This window comes from Podarcis tiliguerta (genome assembly GCF_965153285.1).
Source record: "Podarcis tiliguerta genome assembly, chromosome: 4".
Lineage (NCBI taxonomy): Eukaryota > Metazoa > Chordata > Lepidosauria > Squamata > Lacertidae > Podarcis > Podarcis tiliguerta.
In genome coordinates, this window is record NC_139537.1 from 18,668,439 (window position 1) to 18,686,742 (window position 18,304).

Here is an 18,304-nt window from a genome sequence, read left to right on the forward strand (position 1 = left end):
GAAGAAGGATTATAATTTTATTGAAGAAGGATCAGAGAATGGAACTGTAATTGTAACTGAAATTTGAATGGAAAGTAACAAAGGAGCAGAGTGTTGCAAAAAGGTGTCTGTGACTGTTACATTCTGTGAATGGAAAATTCCATGCAGATGGTAGTTTTGCAGCCAGCAAACGAGAGGCTGAGACCTTGAAGACCAAGATAACATCAGGGAAAACAAATCTGGGAGCATGGCTGAGAAAATATTAGCTCTGCTGGAACAAGTTTTTTAAAAAGTGAGTATCCTTGAATTAGGTATTTCTGAACTGAAAAAAAATGCAAATATTTTGGCACAGAAAAGTAATTCAACAGATGTAGTCTGAGAAGTGGAATCAACCTGGCAAGGATGTGAAATGGAGAAGGAGATGGAACAAACAGAGTCGGTTTTGTCTCTGCAAGAGAAATCTTATGTGGAAGTTGCAGCAATATTGCCTCAAATTGATGGACACAAATTTAACTCTGAGACCATTAAGGTTGAAGGACAGAATTGGAGAACCAGTGGCCCATGTGGACTGAGTGATGCAAAATTGATGAGTTATTTTATGGAGAGTGGCTCTGATGGAAAGTTTGGAAAAATGAGCTTCAGGAATTTTGAAGAGAGTGTGGAGTACGCTTTGGATTACTTTTTGGCCTATAAGTTGAAATACAGAGTTTGGGCAAGCGTGCTGAAGAGGAATAAAGGGGACGTTGGGGAAAAAGCTTTTTGGGGCTCAATTTCAGGCTGGAAAAAGAACTTGCAGACAGCCAAGGGAGATGATTTGAAAGCCTCGGATATTAGGGAACCGGGATGAGAGAACTACCTTGAAGATATGAAAGACTCTAGAATTTGTAAAAAGGATTGGCAGAACCCGGAACCGGGTGGAAGAGATGGTGGGATAAAATGGGAACTCTTTAAAGTAATATTTTACCTTTTTATTGTTTGATTAAGAATTGTTGGGAGATGATGAGGGGACTTCATTTGGTTCCAGTGAAATAAGATAAAGAATTAAGACACTAGGATATAAAGGTATATGATATTAGGAACTAAGAGGGTAAGAATTAAGGTTATATTTTTTCTTTTGTATCTTTTTTTCTTTACTACTTAGTGAATTAGGGTCTATTTGGTGAGTTGATGAGGAAATAAGGTTTATAAGGACTAAGTTAAACAAATATAAGTAGTGAAATTTGGAAGGAATTTGCTGACTTGATTAATTACTGGAATACAAAGAGGGAGGTGGGAGGAAGCCGAGAAAGTAAGTTACGAAGGATGGATTTGGAAAGGTGGCATTTTTTTTGTTTTGTTTTGAATGCTTTGAATGTTGTTGTTTTTTCTTTGTTTGATTTTTGTGTTGGTGGGGAGGGGAGGAGGGTTTTATTATGTATCTTGGGGGGATTCACTATTTTTATTGTTTGTTTTTGCAATTTGGTTTTTGTATTGGTGAAAAATCTAATAAATATTATTTTTTTAAAAAAATGAAAAATGAAAGCCAAGTTCTTATTTTATTTATACAAGAAATATTCCACCCATTGCTTTGTGGGACATCATTGGGAGAAGAAAAGCCTAAGGAGTAAACCCTACGCAAATCTTGAGTGGAGTCCCTAAGAATGGTTGGGTGGTGCCTTGTATGCCTCCTTCCGGCAACTCCTGCAGCCAAGCTGGTACCAAAAATATTGCTCTGCTTTCCTTTGGACCACATTAGCAAGGCTGAAGAGTGGGGTGTTGTCATCTGGGCAGCCCAGGACTTCCATACACACTGCCTAGGCTTCTGTGCAGGGAGGTCAGTTCAGTGCTGCTAACGCGGTAAAAACAATGCAGGAGGCAGCCGTTATGAGTTCCCGGTTGCTGCAGCCACAGCAGGCGCTGTGATCCTGCAGCTCTTTGACTTCACCCCCCAGAGGTTCGTTCCATTGTCTCTCAAGAAGGATACCAACAAATTCTATTCAGATTCCCTATTCATTATGTAAAAATGGTGGGGTAGCAATTGGCTTTGCGGAGAGTTGTCAAATTGCAAGCTGGATATCGGCACTCTAGCTTTGAATTTACCAGTGCAGCAGGAGATGTATGTGGCGGCTATGGGTTTTCATACACCAACAGCTTTTATCAGCACCTCTTCTCTCTCTGGTGAGAGAGGCCAGTTTGCTAGCAATCCTGGAATGGCAGAGCGTGTCACAACCTCCCTCCCTGCTAGATTTGCCAAGGTGAGCTGTGCCTTCCCAGGGGTGATCATTCAAATAAGGTTTCTGGTGTAGTGAATTCGTAAAGAAGCGATGTTTAGAGCCTAGCAACTGACCACACCATTTCTGACTGCTGTGACTTGGGAGCAGAGCTTTGCTGCAGAAGCAGAAGCTGATATCAGCTGAGAGCTAGTGTGTGGAGGGAGGGGGAGAGAGAGAGAGAGAGAGAGAGAGAGAGAGAGAGAGAGAGAGAGAGAGAATTGAGCAAAGAGGCCAGCCTCTGAACAATGAGCTTCTCATTCTTCTACCACCCTACACTACTTAAGAATAGTGCATGTTTCATGCAGCTGGGATCCCTTTTGAATTTAATATTTAACTCAAGACTGGGCCACCTTGAGCAACTGCACCCTAAAAGCACCCCCTGCTGTTATCATACAGCAAAAGAGGAAGATATCTTAACCAAAGTTGGAAAAGATTTGGGATGAGCTGCATCCATCTTCTCCTGCAGCTGGAAGTGTAAAGGTGCTGCACAGATCTTTAGCTCACTATGAGTTTTAGATGGCATTTCAAACGAATGAATGTGTGTTATAATTATTATCCTATGTATGTGATTGTGTGTGTTTCTCCTTCGCAATTTATACAGCTTTCAGATATCTACTTGCTCCTTCATGTCTCTCACAGTTCTCGGTTCATTAACTTTTTATTACATTTTATAGTAGCTTCTAATGCATAACACCTAATCAACCAGAAACGCTATCTCCTACCAATTTGGATTTCTCTGATGTTGCATGTTAGTAATCTCCAGTGCTCACTGACAATATCTGAATACACTCATTAGCATCAAGTTTCTGTCTTGCCTCTTAACTATTGACTTTCTTTTAAAAAAATGGCTTTAAAAGATTTAATTCTTATTTTAGATAATGCAGCCAGAAATGATTAGTTTCATTTGGTGTAACATGCTGTCACTTCTATAGAGCACTTCCCTGAATTTTCGGCACTTTCAAAGTAACATGCCACCTCTTTTTTCTGCATAAGGCTTAGAAGAAGGAAACAGAAGGTGTATTCCTTTTCTTTCTTTCTTTTAGCTATAACAAGAGTAACATGTGTACACATTGAAACTTGCACCCCTTTTTCTAGGCTTCTGAAATGTAAATTTTAAATGAATTAATAACAACATGTCATCTGTGCAGTGCTGGGTGCTTTAAGATGTGACAATCAACCGTGTTTTCTGGGGTGAACTGTCTTCTCTATAACCAAGAAAGTAGGAGCTGGGTTTTGGAACCAGGTTAATTGGCAGAGACTTAACAGATCTGATTCAGAATGTGTTTGCTTGTATGAATAAGTAGATCATCTGATATAATCAGAGCATTCTGAAAATGCACCTCAAATGTTCCTTGTTTGGTGTGCTAACACGTAAATGCATGTGTTTCGTGAAAAGCACCGAAGAGGAAAGGAAGGAAGAATGTTGTGGCATTTCCCACTCACAACCTACGCAAGGGATACACATGAATGGATGTGGAATTCAGCAAGACCCTTCAATTTGTGTCTCGTACTTCACCACTCTGGAGGAAACTCTTGAGAGTCCCATGTACTGCAAGAAGATCAAATGCATCCATTCTTAAGGAAATCAGCCCTGAGTGCTCACTGGAAGGACAGATCGTGAAGCTGAGGCTCCAATACTTTGGCCACCTCATGAGAAGAGAAGACTCACTGGAAAAGACCCTGATGTTGGGAAAGATGGAGGGCACAAGGAGAAGGGGACGACAGAGGACGAGATGGTTAGACAGTGTTCTCGAAGCTACAAACATGAATCTGACCAAACTGCGGGTGGCAGTGGAAGACAGGAGTGCCTGGCGTGCTCTGGTCCATGGGGTCACGAAGAGTCGGACACGACTGAATGACTAAACAACAACAACAACTTCACCACTATAAGAGAAAAGAGACACACAGTCCTCTGCTATGGTTGCAAGACGCAGCTTTGCAATATGTTTTTTACCTATTACCCATGCGATAATCAGCAACTCCATCCACGAGAAGCACGAAGTTTTCATCCTGAACAGCTGTTTTCCATCTGTTCTGCTTTCATTGGGCTTCAGTTTGGTGCCATCAAACCTGTCTGCCGCATTCATGACCAGCAAACCAAGGAAAATGGTGAAAGAGGCTGCATGTGCCACAAATTTCATAAAGGGTCCGCGCATTATTCTACCCAACTGCAAAAATAAAAAAAGAGAGAGATTTTAAAGATTACATCACTCCCCCACCAAAATAAATTTATCTTGAGAAGGCTGCTCTCAAAAAGAAACAACAGCCAGACACAGTGAAGAAACAAGAGAGAATGCTTTGCATAAAATAATTACCCCTTAATGCTATTTCTAAGTAGCCTTTTGCAGTTTTCTGTACTTCCATACACCCTGTACGTTGCTCAAATTGCCCAGGGACTTCAGGATTACAGCAGTGCAGGGGACAGAGGAGTAGAAATGCCAGGTGATGCTATGGCACAATGGTTGCTGCCACCTTCGAGGTGGGAACCACAGATTGAAGAAACACAGCTGGGGAAGGGGCATAACTGAGAGGCATAACTGGCATTGTCTTTACAAAGAAGCTATCAATCACCTAGAAGAGTTATTTAGCTTCCCAGCTGCAGTTACTTTTGCATATCATCAAAATTTACTTTTTATATACACACAACAACCCAGGAGAGTGCCAGGCTGTGACACTTGTGTGTGACAGGAGTGCATCATGGGAAAACTGCTTTTCTTACCCTCTGCCTCAGACAGAGTCTAGACCAGCCCTTCTCAACCTTGGGTCCCCAGGTGTTGTTGAACTACAACTCCCATCACCCCTAGCTAGCAAGGCCAGAGCTCAGGGATGATGGGAGTTGTAGTCCAACAACATCTGGGGACCCAAGGTTGAGAAACACTGGTCTAGACCAACAATAACTCCAGGAGGACCTCAGCCAAAGAAGTGGAGTGGAACCCTGCATAGACCTTCAGCACCAAAAACACCCAGCCCCCCCAAGAATGCCGTCTGCCCCTGATGACGCCATACACACCAGACCCCCACCTGGACCCCTGACTATCTTCCTTCGCCTGCAGCCCTCCCAGGAACAGAGATGTCATTGCTGGCCTGGCAAGAAGTCCAGAGCTGGCACAAATGCACCTGACTGACAATCAGAGGGCTTCAATTCCTGGACTGTACTCAGGAGTAGCCACAGAAGGACCTGGTGCTCAATGGGATGCGGCAGATGTCCAGGAAATGGGAAGAGCTGCCTGAGAAGATCTATACACCCCAGTCTTTTCTGAACCTTTTCTGGGATTACGGCTTCCCACCAGGCTCTGGGGAACTGAAGGCAGACAGCTTCTTGGGTAATAAGGGTGTCAGGGCATGGCTTAAAAATGACAAATGCAGATCAATGTGAGCAAGTGTGAAGTGATTCACAAAACGGCAAAAAGGTCCTAACTCCAAATGTATGCTAATGGAGTCTGAAGGGGCAGAGACTTGGGGTCGGGATGGATAGCCAAGCGAAAATGTCAAGCTGGTGTGTGTCAGCCGTGGAAAGGTCAAACTCCACGCTAGGTTTGTAAGGAAAGGGATTGGAAACAAAACTACCAAAACATAAAGCTGTTTTATGAACCTATGGCGCGGCCACACTTGGAATTTTGGAGATCTGGTTGCCTCACCTTAAAAGAAGAAGAAGAGTTTGGATTTGATATCCCGCCTTTCACTCCCTTTTAAGGAGTCTCAGAGCGGCTAACGTTCTCCTTTGCCTTCCTCCCCCACAACAAACACTCTGTGAGGTGAGTGGGGCTGAGAGACTTCAAAGAAGTGTGACTGGCCCAAAGTCACCCAGCAGCTGCATGTGGAGGAGCGGAGATGCGAACCCGGTTCCCCGGATTACGAGACTACCACTCTTAACCACTACACCACGCTGGATATGGTAGAGCTGGGAAAGCTCATAAAAGGACAGCAAAATTATTCAAGGGGCCACAACAACATCTCTGTGAGTACAGGTTAAAACGTTTGGGGGTAGGGGCTTTTTAGTTTGGGGGAGAAAGCAAGTAAAAGGGAACAAGATAGAGGTGTATAAAAATTGTGCATGGAAGCAGATAGAGAGATGTTTTTCTCCCTTTTTCATGATACTAGAACCCAGGGCCATTCAAAAAGCTGAATGCTAGGAGCTTCAGGACAGACAAAAAGTAATATTTCTTAACACAGTGCATATTTAAACTACGGCATTCGCTTCTACAAGATACAGCAATGACCAGAAACTTGGACAGCTTTAGAATGGGATTAGATGATAAATTAACATGTGCTATTAAGGTAAGATGGGGAATATGCAGGAGAAATGATTTTGGGGAGATATGAACGGTGTTTGTAGAATTTGTACTGTTCAAACGGAAAGGGGTCAAACCATCGCAAGAGCTGTTGAAATTCTGGGAGGTTGGATAGTTACAATGGGAGAGTTATGGGGGTGGGGTGCACATTTTTATTCAAAGTATTTATTTTTTATTATTACTTTGTGATTTATTTATTTTTTAAAAAGCTGGAAATAGCAAAAAACCCCACACCTATAATCTGTGTATAATAAATTTGGAAAATGTAAAAAGAATGGGATTAGACAAATTCATGGACAATAAGGCTATATCAATGGCTATTAGCTTACAAACTTTTTTTGCAAAGTCTACAGGGAAAACGTATGATGAAATTTAAGTGGAATTACTAGGAATTAAATCTATGCCTCTTTCTATGGGAAATAGTTTTGTTCGTATACTTGACTGTGTTTGGTGGTGTATGTCCCTGTATGCTAAGGGTGTGTCGGTCAGGTGTGTGGTTGAATGTGGCCTGCCCCCACTATTCAAATATGGCTCCTGCCAGGTTTCTACCAGGTAATGCAGCCTTCAGCTTGAAGAAGACTTCTCACCCAAAGATTAGAGGGTCAACTCAGTATTCTGAGTGCATCTGTGACTGTCTCCCTCTTCTTGCCAAACCTATTCAATGGAATCAAATCCCAAGTAAGTGTGCATAGGATTGCAGGTTTAGAAATTGTTTCCCTAGCCACTAAAAAATGTGGAAAAGATGGGGAAGAGCCAGGAGTCTGTGTAAGGCCTATGGAAAACTTGAACCACCCTGTTTGCTCAGTTCTATAGGAGGGTAGCAAATTATCTTTTAGAAAGCGAATAAATATAACCATTAGATTGAAATTAGAGACTGTTAGAAATAGTAGGCATTGGAATTTCCCATAGGTTTTAAAATACGATCATAATCATCACACCAAAGCCAGATTAATTTGAGAGGCATGCAGGCTCTGGTCAGTTTACACGGGGAAAGGGGTGCATGACGTGTTGGAACACAAGACGTCAAAAGCATCAGGCAGGATGCGTGCGGAGAAACTTTCCAGGATGTGGTGAGTTGGCTGCTCACAGCTCATGGGAAAAGGTTTGGGAAGAGAAGGAAGCAAACATAACATCTCACTGAATGAGGGAAACTGTATTTGCAATAACTATGGTTTATATGTAAAGGGAGGTTAAATGGTTTTCATTTTTCAAAACAGAGTCAACCACAGATACTCCCAATTTTTTATTTTTCCAGCAACTATTTAATGGGCACCATTACGACGAATCCCAGGCTACTTTCTTTCCTTAAGCAGGTTTAAGCTAGGAAGGAGTGAAAGGCCAGTGGAAAATGGCCAAAGATAAATAAACTGTTTACGAAACGTTAAGTATGGCTGAATCTAATATTAATAAAGGTTGGTAAAGCCAAATGCTAGGCACACTAGTCTGCTAAATTCTTTAGGAAATCTTCATTCCACCCTCATCCTCCAACCAAATAAATAAGTAGCAACACGCACTTTAACTCAGAAGCAAGTCTAATTCATTGAGACTAATGCTCCAGTAAGTTTGTTTAAGGCGGCAGCCTAAAAATAGTTTTGTTTTTCTTTTGCAAAACAGTCTGTCAGTCCCCTCAGAGGCTAAATGACTATTCCCTCCCCCTAATAAAGCTTGTTGTTTATACTGACAAGCTCTTTTTAAAGCTTCCAAGGGGATGGTTAAAGACAGCAATGATTAAAACACACTTTGTAAATGATAAACGAAATACCTTGGCAGTGTCCTTTCAAATTGATTACCTGCCTGCATTCACAAGTGAGGATGAGGCTGGGAAATAGCATCACTTGAAGGTGCCAGGAAAGCGGGTCAGAGCGGGCAGAAGACAGATGTGGGACGTAATAAGCAGCATTAAAAAAAATGCCAGTATGGCTGGCAGTGGCTCTCCAGAGTTTCAGTTGCCTGGGAACATTTCTGCCACAATGGCCTGGTCCACATGCAATGCTAAGCCAAGCTGTGACATAAAGTGAATGGAGTAAAAATCACAGCCGTTTAGCTCCACCCAGCACTGATGCCGCCATGCTGCACAGCGCTAAGCCATGATTTGGTTCAGCATTGCTTCTGAACCCAGGCTAGTGTCTTGTTTTATTCTAGACAAACCACAAGGTTTGGTTTGGCACTCATGATTTGTCTTAGGGAGCCTGGGTTTGGACATAACACTAAGCCAACCCAACCCATGACTTAGCTCCAGCCAGCAGCAAAGTAGCCATGTTTTTCAGTCTGTGCACTTGCTCATTTGTGCTCAGCCATAGTTTGGCTTAGTGTTACATGTGTACTGGGCCATTGAAAAACATGTCACAAATCTCTTTATCTTCTTACTGCCCTGGGTCTGCTCCCTTGGGTCTTCAGTTTAAAGGCAATTGCACAGCAATGTAAACATTTAGCTACTCTGCTCATGTAACTGGACTGCAGCACCAGCATGGCGCCCTGTTTTGTGTTGATGCTGTCATTGCTGTTGATATTTCATCATGTAATGTTGATATTGGATGTTGGTATTTCATTATGCAATCAGATTTTTCGTTAGCTTCAAGCTGTCCCATTTTCAGTACCAGTACACTAGTTTAAAAGGCTTAAGGCTTCAAATGATAAAATACACACACACACACAGAGAGAGAGATTATATGAATGTGTGTTGCTAACAAACAGCCAGGCACAAATACAAAAGACATAAATGATGCCTTTCAGCCACTGTTTTCTCCCCCATTCCTGCCACCTTCACAAATGAAAAGCAAATTAAGTTGAACATAATGCTTTCGCTGGTTTTTGTTGAGAACAAGGTGTGTGATCCTGCCTTCACACCATTACAATAAATCACTTGCTACTCAAGCATTGCTAAGTGCCTCTCTTGTTTATTGTGCATGCTTCACTTCAGCCCACTTTCAGATCTGCATGCAAACAAAGTACAGAAACTGTTTTAAAAGGCTGATGCAACCTTGCACCAACTAGTACCTTACTGCATGGAGCAATCCAATAAGCCATCGACAGGAATGGCAGCCCAACAGCAACAGCAAGAACCACTAAAAACTTCACCGCCATCGTCTGTTGTCGTAAACCTGACAGATTCTCATACCAGATAGAGAGGAGCTGCTGCTGGCAGTTTGGATGTGCTACAAACTAAACGACAAAGGAAAGGAGCACAAGAGAACATTACCACCACTCATTTCATAATTAGCCGCTAGCGAAGGTATTAAAACAGAAACAATGCAGGTAATCTTCATGTGATTATCACAAAGGGAAGAGCAGCGGTGTGGATGAAAGAAGCTTCTGTGTGCAATACATGCCTATATAAGGCAGGAAGTTTCCTTGTCAAGACAAGACACTGGGTTTTACGTTTTCTGCAATTTCATCCTTTAAAATGTTTTTCCCCTCCAGGTTTCCCCAGAAGATTCTTACTACAAATAAAAACTGCCAGGTTGGGTCAAGCAGATGGTGTAAATTGTGTTCAGACATGGCTTGAAAGATGCCTCTGGGAAATTTTTCAATCTAGGCACGGTGGTAGCATCCATCCCCTTTTATTGGATCACAGCATTTTGTAGGAGAGGCCTTGTGCCTCTGAAAATGTGAGGTGCGCTTTAGCTACATTTAAATAAAATCTGCACAGCAGGCACCTCGTGGAAGCTATAGATCAACTTTCTCCAAAGTTGGGTGTCCTCCACTCATGTAGTTGATACTCACATGGACCTCTCCACACCTTCAAAGGCTTCCATTTCATTGAAATTGGGTTTTTTTTGGGGGGAAGGGGCTGTAATGCAATTGGGCTATATTATAATTTTGACTGGGGCGGCCCAGGTTTATGCAGAACATGCCAATTTTGAAAGGACTTCAGTGGCAGTCTGTTAGCATTTAGGACTAGTTCCAATTATTGATATTTGCCTTTAAGCTGCCTTGCACCAAGTCACAACACTGCTCCGTCGGACTGGAAGTGGCTCTCCAAGGTTTCAGAAAGGGATCTTTCCCAGTCCTACCTGGAGATATCAGGGACTGAACCTGGGATTTGCTGGGTGTAAAACATGTGCTCTACCACTTAGCTATAGCCCTGAAACATGTACTGCATGTGGGCTGTATGTCCTGTAGGTTTCCGCTTATGTACTGCAGGATATATAAATGCTAAACTGAATGTCAAAAGCACTTCCAAATTATCCAGAAAGTTCAGGAAGGTTTATCTTCACATGCTGATTCATTGGGACAAGGACAAATGTTCATGGAACTCTGTGTGTTATTTGATGCTCGATATCACCAGTACTTGGATAGGAAGATAAATGGGAAGGAAATTAATGGAAACATCTCTGACCCAATCAGCTACTTAAACCAGAGCTTACCTTTTTGACTTCATACTTTATGGCAAGTTTTAGGCGGCTAAGGCTAGGGCGTCCGTGCTCCCCTTGGTGCAGCTCAACATCTCCGTTTAGAATAGCTTCTACTTCTTCTGTGTTTCTGCATAAATCAAGAAGTCCAACCACAAAGTCTTTGCACTGCATAGACAATTTTTTGTAATCATTCTGTGAAGGAAAAGAAGCCACAGAAATCGGCCATTTTTTAAAATATGCAACAAGCATAACATTAACTTGTGACCCATCTAGCTTTATTCAAAGGTGACTGGCACAAGTCCTGTCTGCCCCAAGTCCATTTTAGGAGGAGGAGTGGGAGGTGGGGATTGCATTTTCCCAATCAGCAGTGATCACCTGCACAGCAGCAAAACAAGCAGTCACACAGGTCCCCAGGCAGCAGTCTTGCCCACTATGGTGAGATGCATGGTTAAAATTAAAGTAATTCTTTATAAATTTGCACCTGTACATGCAAATTAGCATGCACATGTTTTGTGCAAACTGGCACCCTCTTTTGTCCTCATCTTTGGCAATGTGAAAGCGATCTAAAGGTGGTTCATTAGGATTCCCCCTAAACTGGCACGACAATATATCTTTCTTCCACTGTAGGCTGAATAATCAATAACATCCTTAGCTGTGCCTGGCTTCTTACCCTGTGGCCAAACAATGACAGCTCCACATTTTCATAACTAAATTGATCCCCCCATGCTCTGGGGGGCAGTATACCTCAGAATGCCGGAAACTGGGGAGACAAAACTTCAATCCCTATTTGTAGACTTCCTAGAGACATTTGGAGGATAAGGCTATAGCAGAAAGAGCAAAGCAGTCCTTCTCTACCACAAAGTCACATGGCTAGAGTGGCCCATGTGTCATTGAAAGGAGGAAAAAAGAAGCTCTAGCCACCCCACTTTGTAGTAGACCAGCTTTGGCGGGTGGCGCCAGAACGCCTCTGGGGGGGGGGGGAGTGGTGGCAGAGACAGCAGCAGCCACATACCCCCTCAAAAAAAAAATCCTGGCATAAGGGAAGAGTGTTCTTGTGTTTGGGTTCTACTTGCAGGTTCCCCACAGTGGTTGACCAGATGGGGCATTGCCCAGAACCATCAGGATCTCCTTATGTTTTTAGGTTAACCAATGGAAACAGAAGGCTAAAGTAGATGGCTCTTTGGCTTGATCCAGCAGTGGCCTCTTGTTATAAAACTAACCCCTAACCCCAGGAGAGAAAAAACAACAACACAACTTACCTTGAATTCTTTTTCAATGTTAGCAAGCACAGCCAGCTCATTGCTTAGTTCTAAGGCAATCATTACGGGGTCCTCGCTAGACAAGGAAAGGTAAGCAGGGCTGGCCAAACCTTTGTAGGCATTGATCCTGGACCTGGAATGGCTGAAGGAATCGTGCTTCTGCTTCTCGTTGCATTCGCTGCATTTGCAGAAGTAGTCGTGGGGCCTCTCGATGCGAGCGCCTTTCCTCAGCAAGGTGTGCACGATTTCGTACTCGTGGCAGTGAGCAGCTAGGATGATGGGGGTCACATCGTGAGAGAAGCGGGTGCCGTCCTCATCGTAGGCGTAAAAGTCATCGTGCTGCACCTCCGATTGGCTGGGGCTTGTGGCCAGCCTCTTGCCTTCGGCAAATGCAGGGTGACCCAGGATGGCTTCTACTATCCGGACATAGCCTTTGCTAATGGCCAAGAGCAGGGCGTCCCCAACCCGGGACAGGTTCTCCTTATTAAGCAAGAGCTCCGTGATTTCCAGGTGCTCGTTCGCGACGGCAAGCTGCAGAGCATTCTGCCCCATGTAGTCCACGCAGTTCACATTGAGCGAGGTAGATTCCTCCAGCATCTTGCGGACCACAGGAATGTTGCCATATTCTGCCGCTTCCAAAAAACGCTCCTCTTCCATAGAAAGGCTGGTTGAGTGGTCATTAAACATATATGCCGGTCCACGGTTGGCAAGCCTCCTGCCTTTCTCTCGGACAATAGTCTGCTGTCGGAGGGCATGTCTGTTCTCAGCGCCTCTACTGTAGGGAAAGAGAGAAATAATTACCGGTAAGTCTTCAGCTTTGCTTTGCTTTCTTTTTAATGCATTTCTTACGACCTGTGTAAGGGAAGATTCTTTGAGCCAAGGCTGAGGAATCCTTATCTCCACTCACATCCATGGGCTGAATTCGATAGACAGATGGGGCCAACCCAAGTGATGCCAAGTGACCTATTTTTGCCTGTGCAGGTTGAAATCAGCAAAGCACTTGCAAGGCCCCTTTGCACAATGCTTCCCAAGCACCCATTATCAGCTGACCGTCAATGCTTCAGAATCTGTGTGCAAGGGGCTTTACAGGCACTACTAATAACCTGGTCAGTGGTTTCTGCAAAGACCCTTTCATCCAAGCCCCAGCTTTACCTGGCATCAGGGTAGGTGGGTGCAGCTTGGACAAAATGCATAGCCTTCAAGTGTCCCGATTTTCCCAGGACAATCCTGGAATTACAGAAGCTGTCCTGGCTTCTGATTCGATACCAGAATGTCCCATTTCCCCCCTCCAGTAACACTGTGCTCGGGGAAGAAGATAAGCCAACACTTGCAGCTGGCGCTTGGAGTGCTGCTGTGCTTTCATGTGTGTCAGCTGGCTCCAACAAGAGCGTGGCTCCCAAACACACGTGCCCTGATTTTCATCAGAGGAATGGTGGAGGTTATGAAAATGGCTTCACAAGCCAAATGGGCAGGCTTGCCATCTGTGGCTTCCCCACCCCTGCTTTGAGCCTTACCTCCAGTTAAAGACCGACAGAACCAAATTAACTTAACATTAAAAACAAACTAAGGAAAGAACAGGTGAAAGCAGCACCCAATATGGCTAACAACTATAATAAAATAGCAAAAATGGGTACAATGGGCAACTAAGTGGCATGGCACATTCATAGGAACTCATAGAAAGCCGCCTTATAGTCAATCAGACCATTGGGCTCAGTATTATCTACACTGATTGGCAGTGTAGTGATAGGGTTCCGGACAGAACCTCCCAGTCCTACCTGGAGATGCCAGGGACTGAAACTGGGACCTTCTGCATGCAAAGCAGATGCTCTACCTCTAAGCTATGGGCCCTTCTCCTTCCCTGCTTCCCCCTTGTGCAACAAGGCACCATCTCTACACTAACCTTCCCACCTTAAGTGCCAACGTTACAGAGCTGTCCTGGTTGCAGAGGATAGGTCCCAGCAACCAGCAGATTGCTCATTACATAACACCCGTATTGTTTTGTTTTGTTGGGTTGCTCATCGCTGTGTTTGGGTGCCAATGCACAAAATATAACTGTGCAACAAGTGATTCCCTGCATGCCACTGCATTACAACAGTCCCAATGTGGTTGCTGCTGCAGTTAACCTCATGACATCTCACTAACGCAGTGTGGGCTAATCATACGCATTTTGGGAACTATAATTTAAACAACCTGCTCCCCAAATGATAGAAGAAATGGGTACGCCCTGCTTTGTGAGTAGACACAGGCCAACGTCACCCCACCCACCTCATGATTTCATCCAGCTCAGAGAAAACAGGAAATTTGTAAGAAAATTGGCTGTCTTCTCACTCTCTGCTTGTTCTCTGATTATTCTCAAAGAACCTCTCTCAGCACCAGCGGCACTTTCACTTCCAGATTCTCAGAAACGTTTAAGAAAGGAAATTCCAATGCGGAAGAGCAGGGTCGATGGCAATTGAAAAGTTACTTGCACCACGATAGGCTATAATCTGTCAGAAATGTTTCCACTGGCCTTACCTTTATTCCAGCAGCATAACAGTAGCTAATCTCGACTCATGCCTGCTCTTCAATCCTCATCCCCAATCTGAATTAAGACCAAATCCATATAGCTTCACTTGCTCCCCTTCTCTCTCCTTTGCATAAGTCATCACAAATTACAAGCAAATCAAATGTATCCTTTGCATTGCATTTGGCAAAACTCATAGCAACTTGATCATCTGAAATAATAACTGAAATTGGCTTTTGTTTTTTAAAGAGAATTTTGTTGTTGTTTTTTGTAGAAGTACATTAGAAGATTCCACAAAGCAAATGTGCATATAAAACCACAACAACAACAAAAATGTATGAAAAGAGCAACATGTCTGCTGAATGGAATAACTTGTCAATAAACATAAAAAGAGTTCTACAGCGTACATCAGGTTAAGAACTTAATTCGTTCTGGAGGTCCGTTCTTAACCTGAAACTGTTCTTAACCTGAGGTACTACTTTAGCTAATGGGGCCTCCCGCTGCCGCCGCACTGCCGCCGCGCGATTTCTGTTCTCATCCTAAAGCAAAGTTCTTAACCCGCGGTACTATTTCTGGGTTAGCGGAGTCTGTAACCTGAAGCGTCTGTAACCCGAGGAACCATTGTATTGTTGTTATCCTCATTACTGGAATGCTGTTTGGTATGCTGGTGGTCCAGTGGAACCATGACATTTATTGATATAACTGGAATCCGTACAACATCTAAATTATCCTGTTTCACTTTACCCTCAATGACTCTCCTGTGTTGGGTCAAATGTTGAGATAATGCTGAGATTTGTTTATGTGAAGCTTTTTTCATCCTTCTCCTCAGCCAAAAAGAAAAGCTCCCCAGAGTAGCTTGTGTAAGGCTAATAAAAGCAAGACAGTTCATGAAATGGGAAAAAAGATGAACCACAGCTAGAGGTTGGGTCTAGTCTATGACAATAACCAAGCCAGGTCACCTATAAGAGGCTTCTGAGACTTTTGTCTGTGCTATGAACCACCCCCACTGGGCACTCACAGGAAACTGTTCCAAAACTTAGTTCCATGCCCAGCTGATAATACCTATTAAACATTTGATATTATTATTCTGTTTTCCTTTTTTAGGCTTAGGACTTTTCTAGTTACAGAGGCATAGTTGACCTCAGCCATCAACCAGTTTTCAAACTGAGCAAGACCTGTCTGCATCAGGTGAAAAAACACAGTTAAAACGTTTACCAACAAGGGGCAGGGAGCAGATTCCAGAGCGGCTCCTTACAAAACCCACTTGCAGATAATTCAATCCAAGACCATTGGCCGCACTGCTGGATAAGTGCTTAATGGTTATTGTATTTGTATTTATTTATAAACCAATTAAAAATGTTGTTGTTGTTGTTTTAAAAAAAAACAGTTCTTGGAGTCATTGGTTCATTTATTCATGTTTGGTGGGAACGTTAAAAACTTTTGGAGAATCATGTATTCTCCATTATAATCTGCAGTTACAGGTCAAGCCCTTTCTCCAAATTCTGCCTTAGCCCTGCTATCTTTGGATATAGACTTAAGACTTCAAAGCAGCACAGTTTATAAAATGGGAACTAAAATTAGATGCATGAAATCATAAAATTTCCTCCTCAGCAGAAAAGAGGAAGCGAAGAAGAAGAAGAAGAAGAAGAAGAAGAAGAAGAAGTCGTCAATTCTGCGGATCACCTGAGTAAGTTTGAAAGGACCTGCTTTTGATGCTCTCAAAATTATTATTATTATTATTATTATTATTATTATTATTATTATTACCCCACCCTCCCCAGCCGAAGCCAGGCTCAGAGCGGCTAACAAAAATAAAAGTAACACAGCAATCTAAAATCAATTCATTTTAAAATCAATTCAAAATCAAATCAAGGCACTTTTGAGTAATAAGGAGAGGTTCCAAGGCCTCTCCAGGCCCTTATCAGGTAAGCGATTTTTCTTTCCTCCCAAGAATTTCTCTCTAGTCACGTTCTTTTCCTTTAGGGAGTTATACTCACTCAGCTGCAGTAAAAGTTCACAGCAGGTTTCGTTCAGCTATTAATCTTCCTTATCACTTAAAACAATAATAAAAGACTAATAAAATAGCACAAATAACACAATACTAACGCGGAGCTCAAGCTCGGCAGCCATCTTGTGTCATCCCTTCTACAGGCCTTGAATTAAGGCAACCATTGGGCTAGAGTTCTGTGAGGATTACCAAAAGAGGGGATCAGACTGTGCCAAAATGGCCCTGGCAGGCTAAGAAGCAGGACCAGATTCTGCCTGAGCATGGGGCATGTAGTGATGTGCCCTTTGCTGGCTCCTCTCTAGCTGTATTCTGCGATATCTTCCATTGATTTGGGGGTCCCCATGACAGGCACCAGTGGTTAACCCCACTGGGTCTCCACCAACTCCCCAAGGGTGCCCTTATGCTTCCCCCAGGACTGGGAAGGACACATGTGCTTATATTAACATCTGTTTGCATGAGAGGCCTCTTTTCACATGGTGAGAACCATCGATTTCTATCATGACTCAGCACACTCGGGTCACCAAGGGTGCTGCTTCACCTACTATCACTCCCCGAATCTTTCTAATACTGCAATGTATGCAGCGTAAAGTATACTTGCAAGACAGCCTTTCAAAACACTTTCCTGCCAGAGCACTCTGCAGAAAATCCTCTGTAGAAGGAAAACCATTAAGCCGAACAATGCTGCTTGCTTTTAAAGAAAAACCCTGAAAGACCTTCAGAGAGATTGCAAAGGCTTTTCAACAATAAAGACACCAACTCCCGCCGCCACCACCAAACACACACACACACACACACCCTGGATAAAATCTGATAGAATTCACTATCTGTTTTCGAAATCTCCTAAGCAAATAAGAGACAAACCTGGGGTGTATAGATTGGCAATGACTGAAGAATAAAAAGACCTCAACCAAATGATAGGGGGCACTGCATTCGATTTATTTTCATTCTTGAACAGGAATGCCCATTCAGCATCCAAGGATTTCAACACAGAAACACCAAAAAGCAACTCCAAAAAAGCAGTAAAACAACAAAATTAAGGCCGCTGAACCAGTAGAAAAAGCAGCAACAGCTAAGAACCCTGAAATAATATCAAATAAAACCAGCTTTGGAGTCTGCGATGCTCCACTACACTGCAGTTATGCAGAGCTTTTTCTCTTTCTGGCACAGTCCAGTGACCCCACGCTCACGTTTATTAACAAACCATAAAATGGTTTCTTCTAAGATTTGGCCATAAAAACGAAACCAAGTATTTTTCTCAAAGTTCCACAGCCTCAGGAACATAAACAAGGGTTTGATATTTTAATAGCAGAAATAAACTTTACTGATAGTCAAGTCATTTGATAATTTCAGTTAGATTTCCTGTGAAATAAATATGTTACAAGTCCAAATCTATTCCCATATTTCAGACATCTCAGTCTTGCAGTATCAAGGGTTTAATTAGGGTTGTCAAGCAATTACGAAATTGGGAAAGATTAATCATCCGCCTATTAATGGTTTAAATTTAAATAAATCTGCATACTGTTGAATCCTCAATATAGATGCCTAAAGGAAGTGTGAGGCAACATATAGCTTTAATAAATAATAGCTGTCATTAATAATAAATATCATTTTAATATTCTATTTTTCACTCTATGTTACAGCAACACACCACAATCA

General features: G+C 42.9%; 1 protein-coding gene across 2 annotated transcripts in view; it reads right to left on the minus strand.

The window, feature by feature from the left end:
- TRPC6 (transient receptor potential cation channel subfamily C member 6) overlaps positions 1 to 18,304 on the minus strand; it is a 71,606-nt gene that overhangs the window by 13,812 nt on the left and 39,490 nt on the right. Inside the window, exons 2-5 of one of the 2 annotated variants that reach the window (XM_083436282.1) lie at positions 12,138 to 12,912; positions 10,891 to 11,070; positions 9,521 to 9,685; positions 4,186 to 4,399 (exon numbers count right to left, since the gene is read on the minus strand). In XM_083436282.1, the coding sequence (XP_083292408.1) occupies positions 4,186 to 4,399; positions 9,521 to 9,685; positions 10,891 to 11,070; positions 12,138 to 12,912 (1,334 nt within the window). The remainder of the gene's footprint in view (positions 1 to 4,185; positions 4,400 to 9,520; positions 9,686 to 10,890; positions 11,071 to 12,137; positions 12,913 to 18,304) is intronic. The other variant, XM_083436283.1, reaches the window with a different exon arrangement.